Here is a 14779-nt window from a genome sequence, read left to right on the forward strand (position 1 = left end):
CCTCGACGTCATCTAGATTATGTGGATATCGAGGTCAGGTGACATGATGATAGCGCTGAAGGCCGTTGTCATTCACCAGGGGCAGGCGATACCATCAGAACTAGCATAGGGTGTGCGTGTCGAAGGGCTATCAACGCCGGACACGTTGATACACTCACTTACTCACAAGGCAAAGGCAGTATCAAGTCAAGTCGCAGGGCAGAGTAATTTGTTTGAACGTGAAAGTGAATAGTCCGTAGCTGTCTGCTCTCATTACCAAGATCTCATTTCGAGAATCTCCGTCTTAAATACAATGTGATTTTTTGGTCTCAAGCGAAACCAGAAAAATGTTCAAGAAAACAGGTTTTAGAGAAAAAAGCGAAAAGGAAGAAAAAAAGAGTTATAGGAAAACCCAAGACAGAATGAATTTTCGAGTCCTGATGAAGTGGTACGAGGGAACCAGCCCGTCGAGGGTTTTTCTACTCTTTTGGGGTCTTTTTTCTTTTGAGCCTGTTTTTTGTCCTTGAAATGCGGGTTTGAAGACCCTCTCTTTCTTGCTTTGTGTGTCTTCTCTCTCTCTCCTTTTACATACAATTGAAACCATCCGACAGACACCCGGAAACCCCAGGTATCCCATCTTGGATGGTGAAGGCTTGTGCTTTGCTTGCTGGTCCAGGCCGCGCGCCAATGCAGTGATGTGTGCGAATGACTGGGTATCCTCTAAAATGCCGTGAATTTGTGTTCATCTCCCCCTCGAATATAAAAACACATGGGGGGAGAATCACTTATTAAACCAAGGAAAACGTGTCGAAAAAGTCAACGTGACGCCATCATGCCTTTTGAGGTTTCCAATGAAAGAAACGCTAAAAGAATCCACCAACGCGGAACACATTGGGGCATTTACCATCAGGGCAGAACTTCTAGAGCTGTCCGTTGTTGGCAATCAGGTTGGTGGTGCCAGCAGTGTTGCGCTGGACAGAGGCACCAGAGGCGGTGGCGAGAGCGAGCATGCGGTCGGTAACAGCCTTGACGGTGTTGAGGCCCTCAAGACCCATCAGGTAGGCGGCAAGGCCAGCAACGTGAGGGGAGGCCATGGAGGTACCAGACAGAGTGTTGGTGGCGGTATCGGAGGTGATGCCGACAGAGAGAATGTTGACACCGGGGGCGAAGATGTCGACGACAGTGCCGAAGTTGGAGAAGGAGGCCTTGCGGTCGTTGCGAGCATCAATGGCACCGACAGTGATGGCGTTGGGGGCAGAAGCGGGCGAGGTGTTGGCAGCATCCTGGTTCTCGTTTCCGGCAGCGACGACGGGGACGATGCCAGCGTTGTTGAGAGCCTGGATAGCGCGGTTGACAGCAGCGGAAGCAGAGCCACCAAGAGACATGTTCATGACAGCCTTGCCAGTGAGGTTCTTCTTGGCGACGTCGTCAATGACTTTTGGTGATGTTAGCTTCGGAAATTTGCATAGGTTAAACTGTGGGGCTGTTGAAACTTACCGAACTGCATGCCATCCAGAACACCAGAGTTGGAGCCAGCACCATCGCCATCAAGAACCTTGACGCCAATGAGGTTGACGTTCTTGGCAACACCGAAAGTCTGACCACCAATGGTACCAGCAACGTGGGAGCCGTGTCCGTTCTCATCAGTGTCCTGGTATTTTTCATTAGCCTCTCATCTTACTCACTCACTCTCAAGACGATTCCTGGTACTTACAACGTTGTTGATGAAGTTGGCGCCAAAGGTAGCACGGCCCTGGAACTCGGAGTGGGTGGTAAGGATACCGGTGTCGACGATGTAGGCAGTGATACCGTCACCTCCTGTCTGGTCGAAGACGTAGCCAGCCTCACCGGCAGCGGCGTGAGACATGCGGACAAGGCCGGGGGGAGCGTTGGTCTGGGAGACGGTGGCGGAGATCTTGACCTTGGCATCCTGCTCGACGTAGGCAACCTCCTCGGCGTTCATGACGCTCATGATCATGGAGTCATCAGCCTCCATAACGGTGGCGCGCCACGCGTTCATCTTGAAGTTGCGGGTAGAGGTGCTGAGGGAGCGGCCGTCAAGGGAACGCTTGCCAATGTTGCGCTTCTTGATGGAGGCAGCGAACGAGGACATCTTGGAGGTGATGGCATCATCGTCAAAGGTGTTGTTGTAGACGACAATGTACTTGTTGGGAATCAGGTCGGCGGCGTTGAGGTTAGAGATGGGAACGCCCATGAAGGAGCCAGAGTCGTTGGTGGAAGCGCCGCTGTTGCTGAGGCCGAAAGGAGCGGCGAGAGCGGCGGGCAGCACGGCTGCGATGAGAGCGGTAGCGCGAACCATGTTGGGCGGTTAATTCGAGGGGGTTTGGTGGTGTATGTAGATACGGTGAGGTTGTTGATATTTAAATAAAGAGAGGATACGGGAGAGAACTAGCTCGTCGTCGTCGAAGAGGTCGTCAAAAAAAAGTACTGAAGAAGAAAAAAGTGCCGAGACCGCTGGTCTACTTTTTTGATTTGTGGCGGTGGTTGACGAGGAAAGAACGAGGTCTTGTCGTCGAGGTTGGGAGGTTCGGCACGGAAGGTGCGAGCGAGAGAGTGACTCGATGAGGTTGGGAAGGCGCGAATGAGTGCGAGCGAGAAATGCTAAGAGAAGGAGCAACCAGGAAGGATTCGGATACCAGTCACGACACAAAGCCCTTGTTTACTTTTTTCTCAAATCTTTCCAATGCGATAAAAAGCTGCCGTTACCAAGTTAAAACAAGGTGTAATAAAAGAGTAGTCGAAGAAGCGGAAAGAGGAGGCGGTAGGTTGTTTTGGTATTTAGCTAACCGGCCACACGGAGGAACGTGAGGATGAGGATAGACTAAAAGAAGAGATTTATGGAGGATGGGAAAGAATAGAGAGAGAGAGACGGAGCAAGAAGAAGTAAGAGACGGAAGGCCAAGCACAGCTGGGCAAGATGGAGAGGTTGTGGACAGTAACTTAAGTATAACGACGGACGATGAAAAAAGAAGGGGACGGGAGGAAGCAGGGAGTACGGATATTGAGACTAGGTAGTAGGAGTAGGAGTAGGAGTACCCAGGAGTAGGGGGATAAGGTAAGGTACATACAAGGAGGGAAGATGACCGGGGGTGTCAGCGGTACATGAATCCAGGTACCTGCTCTCAGCATCCGTACCTTGTAGCCTGTCCATACGCAGTCCCTGGCCCAGGTTTGTCACTTGTGCGTGTCTCCATGTGCGTGTGTGCTTGCTTGGTGTGCTTTGGTGCTCGACCTTGACCTTGACCTTGACCTGGGGCCCTGAGGTGTGGTCTTTGGGTCCTGGAGGGGTGTGTGGCGTGTGTGAGTGGACCACGCGAGGATGTACCTTTGTGACATTGTCTGGATGGATGGATGGATGGATGCTGCAGAGAGAGACTGGACAAGGACAAGAGAACGAACGACGGACGAGGTACTGGCCCCGAGGTGTCTGTATTTGGTAGCGAGAACATCCGTACAATATGTTATTCTCTATGCTGTCTCACTCTCACTGCCTCATTGCAGGATCGTGAGGGGAGAGAGAAAAGATGCAAAAGAGACAGGCCGAGACTGAGGCCAGATGGGGCAGACGACAGACAGTGCTCAGCACAAGTGAATAACGTCAAGGTACCTGATGAATACGGCATCTCGAATTCTGCACAAAAAAAAAGTGGACGGGCCTTCGAGGCTCTGGGCAACATCTGCGGCAGAACAAGGAGTAGAAGCCGAGAAAGGGACGAGAAAAGACGGGACAATTACACGACGGCGAAGACTTCGATCCAGTGACCAGCGGGAATTGGGAGAGGCGACGGGAGAGAAATGGTGACGGACGGGGAAGACGGGGGGACAGCAAGGAGGGAGAAAAGGTACGTATCGGCGAAGGTGGGCTGGACCTAGGACCTGGAGACGACCTGGAGACTCTGCCCAGCGCCCAGCGCTCCAGCGCACACTGCCCAGCGGTGCTGCCGCCAGCCTGCGAAGCCTGCGCGTGTCTGAGGAAAAGGGGATACGTACCGAAATATCCGTGCACCGAGGGCTTGGCTCCCATTTGGGGTTGATGCGAAAAGCCGCGACTTTTTGGCAATATCGGTGCCGGTGCCACGCCGCCCAGCCTGTGCATGGCATTACGCTACATACTACGCGATAGAGTGAGCATGGGGAGGGAAGACGAGCAGCAGCATGGCGTGGCGGCAGTTTGGCATTGTGCACACTCTGTGGCAGACACGTCGACTCCTGCTTCTTACGACTCCGTTTCCGTATCACCACTGCTGCGAGGTAACCTAACCCTCATCCTCCGTATGCCAGAGACTGTAGTAGGCGAAGAGAGCAAAAAGGAAGTCAGGAGGTTCAGACTGATTACCCACACATTTTACTCTCGGGAGGAAAGTCCCAGGGCCGTTCTTGGCACTAGTCTCAATCAAGGCTTGTGCTTCACCTTTTTCTGGTCGTCGGAAGGGGACTGACGACCGGGGTGGGTTGCTTGTGGACTTATGGAGAAAGTCGACTGACTGATGGTTCTCCCCGAATTGTACGCAGTATGGGCCATGCCATGTTATTGTTTTCCAATATTGATCTTTTTTTTTTCTGCTTTGTTCCATCGTTGGTATCCACGGTAAATCGCCGTCGGGCGGTAGAAAGTATGAAAACACCACACTGTTGTACGTAGGTGACGTACGAATTCAGACAATGAAGGGCATGCGCGTCCCGGGGTGGAGGGACCGCACTAAGGCAAGGTACAGAATACCACACGGCGGCAGTCGGCGGGATGGATGGATAGATCCAATGGTGGATGGATGATGGCGTTGGCGTTGTTGGCTGTTGGCTTCGACTCACGTACGGCGGCACGCCACAGTTCGATTGGGTGGTGATTGAGATTTACCACATCCCCCCCAGGTACACAGTTACACAGGTAGGCACACAGGGTCCATTCCCGGGGCGCCGTCGCAAGACTTGCGGCACCCGACTGCCAACCGTTCCAGCCATCGGCGAGAACTGGGAAATTTGTGGCATATTTTCTGTTAGTGCTCCATGGTCAATGGCGCTGAAGGTTCTGGACCTACCCAGTTGGGTGTTGTCTCACTCCCTTAACCGCAGGGTAATCAAAAGAGACGCCACAAGAGCGGCAGAGGCGCCGTTTTTCAAGGGAACGGCGTCCGCTGCAAACCGCCGCCTCTCCGTTCACCTGCGCCTCTTCTCTCTCTGTGCCTCACTGCCTCGCGGTCTCTTGGACGGCCAGACGGTGCTGTCAGTGTCTGTGACTGACGGAAGAAAACTGTTGAATCTGGCTCGCTGACCACCCGATCCCATCCATCCATCCATCGCGGCGAACCAACAATGGGAGAAAAGGTCGGATTGTGTGTACAGATGTACGGCGTGTGTGTGAGAGAGATGGGCTCATGCCATATGGTTGGCTCTCCCCGTCTCTCGGATCATGAAGGTCTCAGTGCCAGCACAAACCTGTGACAATGCGCATCGTTGCTTCTTCTGATTCTATTAGGTTCTTTCCCACGCTTTGCGTTCGTCTGTCTCAACCCAAAATTTTCTCATGTTGTATACCTACCTATTTGCCTCCTTCCTCCACCGGGTGGTTCTGGTTCTTCATTTTTCCATCGTCGTAGCTAGGTTATCAAGGCAGGAACAAGAGACATTTAGTGGGGGCGCCTACCTTACCCCGTAAGGTAGGTACCTGCCCTCTGTCTCTCCTTTCTTCCCTCCCCTGGGAAAACTGGCAGGTGTCCAACCCAGGATCACAGTACGTACCCCCAATTAAACGGTACGTGCTCTCTCGCTCGTCACGGAGACTAACCTCGCAATGGGGAAAGCGTCAAGCCGTAGCGGTTCCCCTTTTGGGCGCTGCGGCAGCCAAGCGCGCTTCTCGTTGGCCGTGCCAAGTCAAACAAGGCCGCCCCTCTTATTATTCACCCCCTTGGTCCTGCCCATCCTGGATTGGTAGGCCCTGGCAAAAGTCGATCCTCCCCCTCCAGGGCTCCGTCGTCCTTTCCTCTCCCCTCCACTAGCGCCGGTTTCGACCCTGTCATTTCGACTAAATCTGTAACGTCCAAGTTCAGCGCCTCATCGCAGAAAAAAGGAAAGAGGGCTCCATTGTCAGCTTCCTCATCGTCGTTGTTGTCCTCCTCCATGGTCGAGCTTCACCTTGGAAAAGGCTCCAGTGCTCCACAGAATGGTCCACGTCGGCTGCCCACGTTGCCCAGTCTCAGTCGCCGTCTCTTCGGAGTTTTACCGTCGAGGTTGCTGTAACCGTACCTTATCTCAGCAACCATGTGTGTCTTGCAGCCCTTTTCTCGCCTTTTCCTTGCTTGTTGCTATCCGCGAGTCGCCGTTTGCTTGTCCCAGTATCAAGTTGCACGCACTCTCTGGCAGTCTGTCTGGACTCGAATAATCAGCCGGTCTTGTCCCGTCACCTCTCTGGACCGCAGCCATCCCGGTCTGGCTCTAGTCCGCAAAGCCCCCTTACCTCAGCTTTGCTGCCAGGCTAGGGTAGGTGGCCTTGAAGCTGTCAAGTCAAAGGCCTCGCGAACTGACGGTACTTTGTCCGTATGGACCTGTGGCAAGGTGTCTGTCAGTCCCTCGACCCTGAACCTGCCTGCTTGCTCAGCAGTCAAGTTAGACCGCTGAGCAGTACAGATTCTCGACCTAGACCCTCCCTCTTGTGAATCGTATGCCCTCTACATAGCATCGCTTGAGTCGATGCCCTCATCAAATAGTCTTGGGCTTCTTGGCCTTGTCTCCGTCAGCGCTCTCGTGAGTCTCGTCGAGACTCTCCTCGTCAGCAGATGTCTTGACTCTACGCTGTACCTCTGGGCATGCGTCGTCCATATCCCCTCCTTTCTCCTCATATTGTACAAACTTCAGAGTCTCTGATATACAAATCTCCAAACTTGTGCAACCCTCATAATCGTACTCTCCCAAGTTCCAACCCCGGGCCATGCTTGTAAACCCATGGATGCAGCCATCATGTACAGATACGCTTTGCATCTGCAGCCTTCACTTTGTCGACCCGTCATCCAGTCTAAGTCTCCTGCCCCTACTGTACCTCTTCCCACCCCCTCGAGCTTCATCAGGTCTCTTATTCGTGAGGTCCCCCGTCATCGACTGGTCCAGTTTGTACCCACTCATCCCAGGGGGGGGGGCCTAGGGTTTTCTAATCTCGTCAACCATCGTGACGATGTCGCCGCCGTCACTACCGACTGCCGTGTGCCGTCCCCTCTTTCTTGGCATCCCTGACCTCCCATGTGCTTTTCTCTTGCTGTCCCTCTCATCCGTACACGAGCAACGGTACGACTGAGCATTAGCAAACCTACCTTAACTCCATCTGCTCCGAGGTACCTAGCACGGGACGGGGGGCGTCAGGGCGACGCACGGAGGCCCCGATCTTGACGTGAGCATAACTCAACTTACCTCTCACCACTCGTGACTTGCGGCTTGGCCAACACCGTGTAACGGTAAAGGCCATGCGCCGTGATGCTTTCCACACCTTCCCCCACAACAAATAACAGACACCGACTGGCTAATCGACGACGTCAATGTAACACAACGTGTGCATCCTGGCCTACTTAGCCACCGTCAAACAATGGACTCGCAGTCTGTAGATATCGCCATTCAATGCGCAAGAGGCAAAGCCGATCCTCATCAGTACATGCCGCGTCAAAAGGATTAGGCGTCATGCAGAAACGTAAACAATTCCAACGCCGCCGTCTCTTCAGTGACGTTTGGTCGAATGCGACCCTCGAGGAGGTCCTTCGCCCAAGCTCACGAAACCGTTGAAACCGTGCCCTCCCCTCCCTCCCTCTCCCCAAGCCTGGGGTTAGACTTGGGATTGTCGCGGGAGATTGACGGACGTCTGTGGTATCGTTTTGGCATGCCGTGGGAATCGAAAGGGCAATGCGGAGAACGGACCAGAAGAGTGAGCCCAGGCCGGCCGTGGTCGTCGTTGTCGTCCGAGTTGCAAACACCACCGTCTGCCCCCCTCAGCCTCAGACATCTCATCCCCCCTGCTGATGCTGCTGCCACCACTGCACCCCATCTGTCAGACATGTTGCTTTCCCCAGCCCAGTGCAGCGCAGCATTCGGTAGGAAATCTTGACGATCTCTCGTCGCAGGAACCCAAAAAAGAAGGTCAGAGGGAACGCGCCAAGGCCATCTCCCGTCGTGCAGCGTCGGTCGTCTTCGAGACTCCCCCAGGGGCCAAGCAAGCAACAAGGCTTAGCTAGGTAGGATGCATGTAGGACGTCTCGTCTTGTCGACGGTACGAATACTGTAGGTATCTGTAAGTGGTAATGTCTAGTGACACAATAGCCCGCAACGTCTCTATGGCCCGTGGCATAGGTTCGTATTCGACACTTCAATGTTGAATGTCTTACACTACACGATCAAGACATTTCATCTATTGGACGCCGGCTGGCACAATATCCAGCTCCTAGATGTTGCAAGGTTCCTTGCTCAGAGTCGATCGGCAAGGTTGCTCCGCCCTCTACCCTATTTTCGACGTTAATGCGCCCAGACCGAATGGCAAGTCAGCGAACCCCCCCCCCCCCCCTTTGGACGACAACCACCGAGGCTGTACTCGACGCATTCCTTTACAGAGTACCGCGGTAGGAGTTCTGTAGTGAAATTAACTTTGCCGTGCGTAAACTTCCGACGTCGACTTCATTTCGAGCCGCAAGGAGATCGTCGGCCGGGGCAGAGCCGTTCGCTGGGCCGATTAAGGTCAAACCACCCCGCTGCCCCGAAATGAGGCGAAAGTGAGAGCGGCAGGCTGCCCGCACGATCCGCATGACGGCTTCGACTCTATCCGCCGTTGCCAACGCGGCTCGATAGGGTATCTAGCACTCAATCTGGAGGCCCGGCTGCGATGAACTCTGACACCTATCGTGGCATTCATAGTTCGTTCGGGAGGCCTGTCTCAGAGTCTCAGTGCCTGCTGGTGATTCAAAGTTCGAATGGTTGTCTCCGCTTTGGAAGGATGAGCAGATTGAGAGACGACTCAGACGAGAGATACTCCCCTTGGAGTTTAGCTCAATAAAGCACCGTCCACTCCCTCTAATTATTTCCCGCATGTCTTTCGTAATCTGGCGTGCGTCGACAGCGTTGCCAATCTTTTAGGCTATGTCGCACGAGAGAGGAGCCAAAAAGGCCGCGCACGTTCGTTCAATCTCGGGAGCCTCCCATCTCGGAATGGAGCGATCTCCCATGCGCTCTCGGGATCCATAGATCCCAGGTTCACACGAATAGCGGTGGCTTGCTGGCGGACATGCGCTGCGTTATTTTGCATGCGTATCAGGATTATGCAAGGCCAAGGCTGAGTTACTCAACGTTGTATCCGCGTAGTCGCACACAACGGCTGTGGTGTACTACTGCACCATTGCCTGCCCGTGGTTGTACATTGTATGGTTTGTCTAACAGCCAAGCCTTTTCAGCGTGCGATTAGAAACCAGTCAGAGACTCCAAACAGCCCCTTCCTAGGAGACAGGCAGACAATACACGGTCCACCGAGCGAGTGTCACTGTTAGGTAGTCCGACTGCTGAAGATGCAGCGATACGGCCTTTTCGGGATGCGGGAGGGCATTCCGCAGCCTCACGTTGTGCTTTCCGTACGCTTTCAACCTTCCTTTTGACCGTATAGCTGACGACGGCGCGCTTCAGCTTCGTTTCCCGTCCGTTTGGATACTGTGGAATGTTTGGCCGTACCACGCCATCTGGAAGGGATAGCAACCAACGTCGGTCTAAAGTCGACGACAATGTGCGTGAGTAATGGCAGGCTTGGCCCCGCTGCATCAGTGCCTGTGCAAGACTGACTTGCATCGCATCAGTTGATCGCCTTGTCATACGCGAATATGCCATTATCATAATCCCTTGGATCCTCAATGTTATTGTCACAATGCTCAGACTCTCGATACGAATACTTTGGGATACCTTCTGCATGTGGCCAGCCCTAGAGCATGACTGGCACGTCCCTGCCAATGAGTCTTAACCGAGCCGATGGATGAAAGAACCTGGCAAAGCTAGAGACAGGATAGTGACCGAGAGGTTCCCAGCGGTGAGGGTACTGTGATTGAGATAGATTAATAGATGGCAATAATTATGCCATGGTCCATGGGTGGTATACATTGACAAGGCCGATGATGGAGGCGAAGGGCTGATTTTTTTTTCTCCCGCGGCTGAAAGGGGGTTCAACTGCTGCCCCCACCAAGGCAGAGAAGGCGTGGTGCGTGCAGCGTGGGCCATGGGCGAAGCCATCGACGAGGATGTCGTCGAGCAGAAAAAGTGACGACCCAATCGGGAACTTTGAAACGGCGCGGCGTGGAGGTTGTATTCGTATTTGATTGGCTGTAGACTTGGACATGACAACGGATGAAACATCGACGGCCCTTGACAAGTCGTGCGTCTCGAGACATGCAGGGATGAGGCCAGTCTTAGATTCGCCCAAGTCGTGGTTGGCCTGGGAGGCCCCGGCCGAACAGGGGTCACTTGGAGACGCCGCGAAAGACGGATGAGGTGACGAATGCTGCTTCAACAGCCGCCCGTGGTCCCCTGCGCCGCCATCCCATCCCATAATAACAAAGTACGGCTGACATCTAGCCTATTTGCCCTGTATCGACCTGAATGACAGGCAGTAGGCAGGCATGCATTTGCTGGTTGTTCCTCTGCCTGCCTGTGAACCGTGGACCGTGGTAGTCCTCTCGAGTCTTGACAGGTCAGGGTGGACCTGCGGTTGTGCTCAACGTTGGCTTCGATGCGCTGGTGGGACAAACCGCCAACAAGCGTCAAACTGCTGCGATGCTCAGGACCTTTCGGCCTGTTGATGTTGGTAAGCGATATTCGACGAAGCCCCCTCCGAGGCTCCTCCTCCATCAGTCCACTTCGGCCCCCGACACCGCCGTGAACTTGGAAATTCGAGGAGGGGCGCATCCCCCGACACGATGCGACTCTGCAGACAAACATCGCTCGCTTGTCTCTTCGCTTCGATGATATCGAATTATCGATTGCTTCTAGACTCGGGTCCGGTCTTTGTGAGCTCATCGTATCCGCCATGACATCCCAGACCCGAAATAAGGTAATCTGGAATCCGGGATACGTTATTGTCGGAAGTTGGACCAGTAACTCGGCCCACGAGGATGAGCCGCGGCGTATGTAGGGCTACCGTTGTCTCCGAATCGAAGGATGCTGCTCCTCACCTTCCGAACAGCGGGTATAGGAACAACAACTTGCATTGATCAGCGCTTCGGAAATCTTGAAATCTCGACCGTGACTTCCAAATTTCCTTGGCTAGGCTTGCAGCTAGCCCCAGTTGTGTGAGTTGTCAGCTGGCCCGTTTGTAGATCGAATTGCCCAGAGCCGCAGGCAATATCGAATCAACATTGTGACTTGGCTACAATGCGATGTACCAGATGGTCCATACATCTCTCTTTCGCTTGTCCCAGGTACAGTTGAGACCACCTCAACGTTATCGGGGCCGGTCTGTGGTACGAGTGTTTTCCGACCGCACGAATGTGATGGTCACCAGCGCGGGTTTCTCGATGCCCTGGCAGGTTTCAATAAGATCATACTCCAAACTCCATCAGTCGTCATCGGTCTTCCATCATCAGGCTGTCGTGTTCCGGAGTTGGCGCGTCTCTCTCCGCTTGTTCGTCTCGAGATGTTGAATAGGCATGTTGATGCTCCCCTGCTCGAACACCGCCAAGACTTTTGGGACGTCGCTCTCGGGGATGCTTCCATTACTTATTGCACCTCGCTTATTGTAATCCTGCTGACAAAACTTCGAAGTGAACCACTGCGTGCGCGTTCGAGTACGAGAAACGTTACCGAATTCTGGGGATGCAAGCAGCTCGTACCGCACATCCGACGTTTAGTGCCGCAGTAAGGGCGTATTTCCACTGTACTGGTGTCAAAGTGCAGCACATTACGCAATTCGATGTTTGCAGATGCTGTAGATCATGTTTGTGATTCGATATCAGTGCGTGAATATGGCGACAGCTCGGAGCCGCCGCCAAAGGCCTGGTCGGTCGCCATGCCGTTTGCCGTTTGCCGGTGAAGAAGCTGCTTCCGCGGCAGGTTCCAGACCAAATCATCTCCGTTGCCCGCCGCCATTCCGGCTGCGCGGGTGTGGCCACTGGCCATGTCTCGGCTCTCCCCCACCGGGCAGAGCCCCGCGACATCGCATCCCTGGATTCGGCTCATCCGTCGTGTGCCTTGGAAAGTCAATCTTTCTTTTGCTATTAAAAGAGTCGAGACACGTGCTATCCTCCACAATCCGAAAATGCAGGGTCTGGTGCTTCATCTCAGGGCGATCTGTGATCCGAACGAGAGGCTCTGAGGCGGTTGGCATGAGGGCGTCGGCAAAATCTTGCGACGGCTCAACACGTGTCGTTTCAATAACATTGTTAGACTTTGCTGGGCGTTTACGCCGAGAGGACGATCAATCAAGAATGCGAAATGCAAAATCCGCGCCTGGGACGATGTTTGACTCAGGTACGCTTGAGAGTTGGCGTCCAGACTTGGCGATGGTCGAAGCTGATTTCAAATTCCAAATGCTTGGACGTTGCAGCCAAGCCTGCAAAAGTCAGTCCGAGGCTCTGCGGCAATGATAAAGAGACGTCTCCCGCATCGTCTGCCCGTAACGTGATGGCCTGTCGTACTGACTTTCACTCTCTTCTCGTACCCTATGCAGCATTGCTGAGGTCGGTAGTCCTGCCGAGAATTGCTGTCAACACGACCGGTCCGGATTCCGTCTGATAGTCATCGGGAAATATGCTGATGACCAGACTCGGATCGCGGTTATCTGCGAGGTAGTAGCTTGGTCAGCCAGTTGCCTGGATCAAACCCTCAGTGGCAAGCTTACGGTACAACTGCAACTTGCCATGACATGGAATCAAGGTTAAACTCTGCCGACCCCCCGAGCTGACTCAAAGCCTCCGCGTGACCTCTTGCTCAGAAAATAGGTTGATCGCAGCAACAGCCATGCTTGCTGTAGAACGAGTTGAAACGGTGGAAGGTTGACGAAGCCTACCCGAGCAACTCAATTGCAGCTGTGTCGTCGTTATGCCGAACCTTGGTCTGGGCCCTGTGGACGAATTTTAAACGTCTACTAATATGTGACGTTGGCATCTCAAGCATCCGTGGCTGTACGGCGTACGATAACACTGGATGGAGGCGTAGCCCGTTGTCGGTAGTATGTATGCCTTGAGTCCAATGCAAAGGTCGTGGTAATATCTGTGAAGTCGGGAATCCAGGTATTTGATCAGAAAAAACTTCGATGACGTGATGAAGCCGCAGTTCGTTGTCAGGTTCTAAGTTCATGCATCGGTCAAAGGTGGGATGTACCTTATGGCTCGACGTCGTTACTTCGTCGGTCTTTCCGTTGCTTGAGTTCAATGTAAGTACCTGCTGAGGTAAGTAGGCAATGAAATGGGGCATTTTGCAAGTGGACTCCCGACCAGGCATGTGACTGTCAGGGAAGCGATAAGCCGAGATTGTGCGATAAGGTCAACCGATAAGACACCTCGAGAAAGTGGCTCAATTTACACTCCCGATCTTGCAACTACCTTAAGAAGATGATGCGATGGGACTGACTCTACCCCTCGGAGCTCGCCACGCAGGGACGGCTGTGCACGTCTCATCCACGAGGTGGGCAGTGAGCCCGTCTTGACTCTGACGTCCTGGGCTGCAATGCACCCTGACGTTGAACGCGCTGTGAAGGTGGTATTCGGTGTCAGGCCAGCCAGCCAAACGGGACATTCATATGGTTTTGCACGCGCATGTCCCGTCGGTTGATGTACATCAAGGTCATCAAGGTGGGGGGTAATTAGACTGTCAGGCTTATTATATTGTGTACATTCTTGGCCTCGAAAGGTTGTTTACTGCGGCAACTGTCGTCCGGGTGCTCGCGAATGAAGAAGAATCAAAGAGAAATCCAGCAAAGGAGGAAAGGGTTTACCCTCATTCCTTGATTCAACCTTGTGTTTCCATTGCAACCAGCCGTCCTGCACATCGCCTTTACTAGTATATTTACCTGGCACTCGAAGGGTCGATTGAAATAAGGTCCCTTGAGTTGAATAGGTATCCATGCATTTGATAGAAAGTCTGGGCCGGGGCCGTAAGTTAAGGTATGCGGATATGTAGAGACTGACAGGAAATGAGAAAATAAGCTACCGACTGCCGTTCCGTGTATCCTGTTGGTGCCGTCATCTTTTATTGTGCTGTCATGCTTCCTTGGAAAAAGTTGTCTTGTTGATGTTACTTTCCCCTCTTTTCGGCCAATAAATATAACTCGCGGAATGAGTATCCATCCATCAGAAGCAAACGACTTCATTATTGACTGTAATTAATTTCCTCGCCTTCATGACCTTTTTTGACCATTCGGCAAGTACATTCCTCTGGCTCCGCGAGAGTTGAAAGGATTTTGTCAGGTATTTCCGGCAGTCTATCGACTTCGTCACGGAGTCGTTACCACATTCTGTCCGTCCAATCTTCTATTGTGCCACACCTCACTCAACTCACTGCCTACCTGCCTGTCCACTGCGGAAACACGAAAACAAACCACGCCACCCCCGTCGCCAGTTCGCCTGCCTCACCAACGCAGCAGCAGCAGCAGCAGACCGAAACTGCAGTAATTGATTGCCTTTACCTTACCTTACGGCGTACCTTGGTGGCATAACAACAAGCCTCAATCGGGGTCGCCTCCCCTATTCTTATTTTATCTGACCGTCCTCACCTTGCAGACCTAAAGTACCTTTTAGGCTTACCGTGCCACACCGGTACCCGCAAGCCGCACCGCTCCCGCACC

At 53.3% G+C, this 14779-nt stretch overlaps 4 protein-coding genes across 4 annotated transcripts; all 4 read right to left on the minus strand.

Annotated features, from left to right (window-relative positions):
• Positions 1–899: 899 nt before the first annotated feature.
• On the minus strand, positions 900–2299 carry CCOS01_14696 (subtilase; the record flags this gene model as incomplete). Its single annotated transcript, XM_060462839.1, has 3 exons — positions 900–1414; positions 1477–1630; positions 1694–2299. The coding sequence occupies 3 exons, from the start codon at positions 2297–2299 to the stop codon at positions 900–902; spliced, it is 1275 nt and encodes a 424-aa protein (XP_060306670.1).
• A 1299-nt stretch (positions 2300–3598) lies between these two features.
• CCOS01_14697 (uncharacterized protein) lies at positions 3599–4096 on the minus strand (the record flags this gene model as incomplete). Its single annotated transcript, XM_060462840.1, has 2 exons — positions 3599–3968; positions 4050–4096. 2 exons carry the CDS (start codon positions 4094–4096, stop codon positions 3599–3601), a joined length of 417 nt encoding a protein of 138 aa, XP_060306671.1.
• A 5867-nt stretch (positions 4097–9963) lies between these two features.
• On the minus strand, positions 9964–10356 carry CCOS01_14698 (uncharacterized protein; the record flags this gene model as incomplete). Its single annotated transcript, XM_060462841.1, has 1 exon — positions 9964–10356. One exon carries the CDS (start codon positions 10354–10356, stop codon positions 9964–9966), a length of 393 nt encoding a protein of 130 aa, XP_060306672.1.
• Positions 10357–11928: 1572 nt separating this feature from the next.
• Positions 11929–12174, minus strand: CCOS01_14699 (uncharacterized protein; the record flags this gene model as incomplete). Its single annotated transcript, XM_060462842.1, has 1 exon — positions 11929–12174. One exon carries the CDS (start codon positions 12172–12174, stop codon positions 11929–11931), a length of 246 nt encoding a protein of 81 aa, XP_060306673.1.
• Between the last annotated feature and the right edge of the window lie 2605 nt (positions 12175–14779).

This window comes from Colletotrichum costaricense (assembly GCF_030867565.1).
Source record: "Colletotrichum costaricense strain IMI 309622 chromosome Unknown Scaffold_21.1, whole genome shotgun sequence".
In the NCBI taxonomy this organism is placed as follows: domain Eukaryota; kingdom Fungi; phylum Ascomycota; class Sordariomycetes; order Glomerellales; family Glomerellaceae; genus Colletotrichum; species Colletotrichum costaricense.